General features: G+C 35.3%; 2 protein-coding genes across 2 annotated transcripts; one reads left to right on the forward strand and one right to left on the reverse strand.

The window, feature by feature from the left end:
• Window positions 1-2: 2 nt before the first annotated feature.
• On the reverse strand, window positions 3-3,690 carry LOC105117312 (protein FAM133-like; the record flags this gene model as incomplete). Its single annotated transcript, XM_011014924.1, has 6 exons — window positions 3,520-3,690; window positions 1,994-2,119; window positions 1,761-1,907; window positions 1,036-1,182; window positions 508-605; window positions 3-38 (listed from the first exon to the last, which is right to left on the reverse strand). Coding segments are annotated over exons 1-6 (639 nt in total), but the record flags the coding sequence as incomplete, so codon positions are not given.
• A 638-nt stretch (window positions 3,691-4,328) lies between these two features.
• LOC105117308 (pentatricopeptide repeat-containing protein At5g38730-like) lies at window positions 4,329-6,329 on the forward strand. The gene has a single exon (XM_011014920.1). The coding sequence runs from the start codon at window positions 4,464-4,466 to the stop codon at window positions 6,243-6,245; it is 1,782 nt and encodes a 593-aa protein (XP_011013222.1). The 5' UTR covers window positions 4,329-4,463; the 3' UTR covers window positions 6,246-6,329.
• Window positions 6,330-6,341: the final 12 nt, after the last annotated feature.

Below are 6,341 nucleotides of genomic sequence, written 5' to 3' on the forward strand. Positions count from 1 at the left end.
CCCCCTTCCGCAGCTTGGGCTTCTCTTTCTTTTCTTTCCTGTACATGCCATATCAAGACAAATGAGAAACTGTACGCTAGGAAGAAAGACCACAAGACATGATGGAAGCCTAAATCTACCATGAAAAAAGAACACATTGACCAAATAACTCGCCAATAGAAACAAACAAATTAATTTTCAATTGAAGTGAGCAGAAAATGAGAGAAGAGACAGGATGACATAAAATGAATGCTGAAATATGCAGAGCACTACAGCAAAACATTTACTTTACAAATTCTTCCAAATATGTTTGGCGGGACAAACAGCTATATCACTCATCTACCTGTCAAAAGATAACTGTGAAAAACATGCTTTTCCTGCAAGCATGTTTCTGTACAAACTCAAAGCGAAGTGTTCAATTTTGAGACAGACAATGCATGCGCAGGTCTGATCACTCTAAGAGAAACAAATATGAAAAGGGTTCCACCGCATTATGATCCAGTCTCAGAGGTGCATGAGAAACAATACCTGTTCAAGTTTTTCCTCATGGGCAATTATGAACTCATCTAATCTTTGTTGCAGCACTGTCAGACCTGGTCTACTTTGATGATATTCCGTAAGCCACTCTGTGATGCAAGTTTACAGTCAGGAACCTAAATAATTAAGCATCATTCATATATATAAAATCAACATTCAGAAATTAAACTAATATTGTGCATGGTGAAATCAGTCAGACAACTGAATAAAGAAAATTTTAGCTAATACCCTTGCCCCATTCATGACATGCAAATCCTTAATGTCATGTTCCAGGAGAGCCATGAAATAGAAGTGGATGCTTAAATGCTACACAATCAATACAGAATAAAAAGGGCTTACAGTTTTACTACCATACACTACTTCTACTAATGGACATCCAATGGTGTAAATTACAAAACAAAACTTCAGGGAGAATATTTGACCATTTAGTTTTATTTGATTAGTAGAGATTTTTACTAATTAATATGATTTATGAAATTGAAGGGCTAAAACATAGCACACGATATGATTCATACATACTTTTCATTCCTTTTGAGTAGTCCTCATCCCCAGAAGAAATACAACAAGCCTCATCCTGATTGGTCTCTCCCCTCTTTTCCAGCATATTCTCATCCTCCTTTGATGTGTCATGTTCCCTTTTCTTTTTCTTAGATTTCTCAGATTTACCTAAAGAATGAGAAGTACATACACCATGAGACAACACGCTAAGAAAGCAACATAATGTTTTCAATATAAATTCAGCATAACCAAACAAAGAAATTCTGTCATCTGTCTCATCTTCCAATAACATCTTCACTTTGCCCTTTGGATTTTTAATGTCATTCCTTAGCTCAATCAAGTTGTAAGGCAGAAAACAATAGCATGACAAACAAAGAGTATAGTATGAAAACTAAACGGATGTTCATTACTTTATTGCTTAATGTGGATTAGAGTGATCTCAAGTTCAAAAGAAAGAAACACAGCAAAATGAAAAAAAGAGAGAGAACAAAACGTGGCAGCACTTTGGTGTGCATATGCAACGAGAGTTTTAGACAAAAGGACATTGTTAACGAAATCGCACAACTCCCATTTTTCCAATTATAGCATTTATCAATTATGAGATTGAGTCAAAGCACCCAGGTATGCATTGATGTAATCCGTCTAGACAACACGGATAAAAAAAATGACACAATCTTAGTTACATTATGTCAAGAGATATAGCATGTCACTACATATTTCACCAAGCTAAAATCCTATTGACTTACCTTTTAGCTCATTAAAACCATCTTCAGACTCAGCGCCAAGCTGATCAAATTTCCCAACCACAGCATTATTTTGCTCCCCACTTCTTTTTTTCTTTTTTCTTAGTGTGTTCCTTTTCTTTTCTCCTTCTGCTTTAGTCTCATCATCTTCTGAAACAACAAAAACAAGTGAATGAGACAAAGATTAATTGAAAACTAGATAGGAAAAAAGCTTGCTATGTCTAAAACTTTTAAACCTTTACTGATCCAAATTGTATCACCACCATCAGCATTATTTCCCTTTTCCCTTTTCCTCTTCTTTTTCTTCTTCTCGGCAGACTTGTTCACTTTATTCCCTCCATCCTCTGTTTTTATCATTACATCTGAAAAAAACAAAAAAACAAAAAATGATCAGGCACTGCTACCAGCAATCAATTTTAGTATTTACAGTTTCAAATATAGCAGCAATTTGGCATAATCTATACATGAAAAGTGAGTTGATAACCATGGTCAAATCCAAGAATTCTTCATTAATGGCATACTACTTACCTGGACCTAAACTGATAGTTAGAAGCCTACCAATTTATATCTCTCAAGTGAAATAATTCAGTCCCTGTCTAGGAATGCCACGGTGCCAGCTGGCTGGTTTGCCGCAACAACCCTAAACAGTCCCTTAAGTAGAGTGATTATGTAATTATCTTATATGTCCCTTACTCAAACACTACACTTTGCGAAGTTTAATTCATTGTACAAAACCACTATAGTAAGAAAAGAAGCTGCAATGATATTCTTGGATCTAAAGGGATTCTTTTGTCCCTTAATCATTTGAAAAACCAGCAGCCATTTTTCATTCTGCAAGAAAAACCAGGTATTCCATACAAGTAATGTAACAGGAATATCAAAAGTTTAATTGACAACCAGATTATGGTGAAAAATAATCACTGGCTGTTTTACCCATTTAGCACAGTAGTTCTCCTTCAGTCAAAGCATGTAAATCCTTGGTTGAAGCATCGAATGGAAGAAAGGGACAGTGGAATATCTACTGATAAACCATGCTGAGCAAAGAACCTAACACATACTGCAAAACACTAAAAATTCTACTCATTACCTAGTTATGGACCTATACTTCTCCCATTGCTACAGTTTCTACCACTCTAGGAGAATCACCTCATTCACCACCAACAAAAGAAAAAAGGACACACGCATTGACTTCTTAACTCCCATATAAATTCTAAATCCTTGGATACAAAGAAAAAAAAGGAGCTTGCAGAAACTAGTCTGAACTTGGAAATCTCTATCCATTACAGCTCCATCTTTAACCAAAAATTCAATAATGACAACAAAGCTGAAGAACCGGAAAATTAACAAACGTTACAGATGTTTCTAAAACTACTTGAACTACCCATTTTGTGTGTGTTGTTACTATGCCAGAATTTCACAGCTGATTATTTAGTAGCAAAAAAACTTGTGAGAAGCAATAGCATTGCCTAATTCTCTTTCTGGAAACACCATCCTGTAGTCGTCCTCATTAAGAGGATACCTAAAAATCTGATATTTCTAATCTCCATTAAAGACTAGAGCAAATACTTGCTCTCTCAAAACCAATCGTTCATAATCAAAACTCATTCCTTCCTACATGCATCAATTAAACAAACAAAAAAAAATAACATAAAAGATTTTCCACAGCAAGACCCACGAGTTATAATCAAGTAAAAAATAAAAAAAGCAAGAACTTGAAAGATGGTAAGCTATTAAAAGCAGGGAAGTTTGATCCAAGAGATACCCTTTTCACTGAAATCGCTATCGTTAGCTTTCTTGTTCTTTTTCTTCTTCTGCGTCTTGTCTACTATTTCCTTCAAGCTCCCCATCTCTCTCTCCCGCTTTCTCTTAGAGCGTCGCTACTCGAAAAGAACGCGAAAACCAGGGTGCCCCCACTTTATTTACCTCCCTCCGTAATGGTGGAAACATAGCCCCTCATGTTTCAATTAATAGTAAATCTAGTCCCAATATATTATTTTAAAAAATATTAAATTGAACCGAACCAGAAAAATTAATTCAAACCAAATGGTTCAATTTGGTTTGTTATCTTGATTTTTTATTTATTTAAGAAATTAAATTAGTCCACGTGTCTTTTAATTAGGTTTTTCAGAGGTTTTAATGTAATAAGCCTAAGATTTTTTTTTTATTGAAAAACTGATTCAATTCATTGATTTAGTATTAAATAAACAAATTAGTCCATGAGGTTATTTTATTGGTTTTTATTTAGAGGTTTTGATGTAATGAGTTTGGATTTTTTTTCCTTTTTTGTTTTATTTTTAACAAAAAAATGGTATGGTTCGGTTTCTCAAATTTAAAATTGAAAAGGAATCTTTTTTTAAAAAAAAGAAATCTAATTGAATTTTTTGTTCAATATCATATAAAAAAACTTTTATTAATTTAATTACTGGAATATTTTGATCAACCCTACGAAGTCAAAGGTACTACAATAAAAAGGAATTTCGAACAAATCTTCGAACATTTAGAACCTAATTGAAACAATTTTATAAAATTCGTTTCCTTATTTGTCACATAGAAATGTCATAGCCACTTCCTAAAATATTATTCATAGTTAACCCTGTCTTCAAGAGCACAGCGAACAGCTTTCTTTCCCCTCGGTTTTTTCTATACAGAACCAGAAAATCAAAACGCTTTGCAGATTGTCAGAGTGAGTGAGAAAACCCCATAAGAATGGCAAGTTTGACTACTATAAGCAATGAAACCCAGTTGCTTATTCAAAGTATTTGTGCATCCGTGATAAAGGGTAGCTGGAACAATCTTTTGAGACCCAAATTTGGCTCTAACGATTACCATCTCATTACAACAACAGCAACAGTTGGTCAGGTACTTTTGCAACTCTCTTTATATGACCAAAGTCCTTGTCTTTCATGGGCTTTCTTTAAATGGATTGAATCTTCTGTTCCTAACTATAAACACTCATTACAATCTTCATGGACTATGCTTTATATTTTGACAAAGCATAAGCATTTCAAGACTGCCCATGCTTTTCTTGAAAATATTGCTTTCAAGGACTTCTTGTCAACTCAATCTGTTTTGAGTTCATTGGTGAAAATTCATGATGACCCAGATGTGAATTCTCATGTTTTGAGTTGGCTTGTGATAGTTTATGGGAATTCCAAGATGACCCACGAGGCTATTCAGGTTTTTGAGCACATGAGAGTGAATGGGTTTAGGCCCCATTTACATGCTTGTACTGTGCTATTGAATTCGTTGGCTAAGGACAGGTTGACGGATACAGTGTGGAAAATTTATAAGAAGATGGTTAAACTAGGGGTTGTATCTAATATTCATGTGTATAATGTGTTGCTTCATGCTTGTTGTAAGTCTGGGGATGTGGAGAAGGCAGAGAAGGTTTTGAGTGAAATGGAATTGAAGTGTGTTTTTCCGGATCTTTTCACGTACAATACGTTAATCTCGTTGTACTGTAAAAAGGGAATGCATTATGAAGCCTTATGTGCTCAAGATAGGATGGAAATGGCTGGAATTAGTCCTGACATTGTTACTTACAATGCACTTATTTATGGGTTTTGTAGAGAAGGTAGAATGAGAGAGGCTGTGCAGCTTTTTAGGGATATCAAGGATGTTACTCCTAACCATGTGACTTATACTAGTTTGATTGATGGCTATTGTAGAGTAAATGACCTTGATGAAGCTTTGAGATTGAAGGAGGTGATGTCGGAAAAGGGGCTGTATCCAAATATCATTACTTACAATTCAATTCTGCGCAAGTTGTGTGAGGGAGGCAGGTTAAGAGATGCAAATGTAATGTTGAATGAGATGAGTGAGAGGAAAATTGAACCAGATAATGTCACTTGTAACACGTTGATTAATGCCTACTGCAAGATAGGTGATATGCGATCTGCTTTAAAAGTGAAGGACAAGATGGTGGGGGCCGGGTTAAAGCTAGACCAGTTTACTTACAAGGCATTGATCCATGGATTCTGCAAGGCAAAAGAGATTGATAAGGGTAAAGAGCTCTTGTTTGGTATGATGGATGCAGGATTTTCTCCTAGTTATTGCACCTACTCATGGCTTGTAGATAGTTATTGCAAGCAACAAAATGAAGAGGCAGTCATCAAACTTCCAGATGAGTTGGTGAGAAGAGGTTTGTGTGTTGATGTATCAGTATACAGGGCGCTAATAAGGAGGTTTTGTAAAATAGAAAAGATTGATTGTGCTCAAAGAGTACTTGGTCTTATGAAAGATAAGGGTATATTTGGAGATAGTGTCGTATACTCAAGTTTGGCATACGGTTACTGGAAAGTTGGAAAATTCAATGTTACTTCAGATATTTTAGATGAAATGTACAAGAGAAGGCTGATGATCACTCTCAAAATTTATAGATCTTTTAATGCCTCTTATGCCAGTGACAGCAGCATCTTAAGTCTCTTCTGGAATCATGTGCTTGAGAGGCGCCTAATGTCAAAGAACATATTAAAAGACATGCAGTAGACGATAAATTTGGGCTCTTAATGGAATGTTGGAATTGACTGCAGTTACCAATTTGAACTTCAAATGCCTTGCACTGACTCCTTTGTCATTTCAGGC

Source organism: Populus euphratica, unplaced genomic scaffold (assembly GCF_000495115.2).
Source record: "Populus euphratica unplaced genomic scaffold, PopEup_1.0 scaffold1297.1, whole genome shotgun sequence".
NCBI classification, from domain to species: domain Eukaryota; kingdom Viridiplantae; phylum Streptophyta; class Magnoliopsida; order Malpighiales; family Salicaceae; genus Populus; species Populus euphratica.

Excerpts from the sequence above, each read along its gene's own strand:
- LOC105117308 (XM_011014920.1), top strand. The coding sequence starts at position 4,464 with ATGGCAAGTTTGACTACTATAAGCAATGAAACCCAGTTGCTTATTCAA.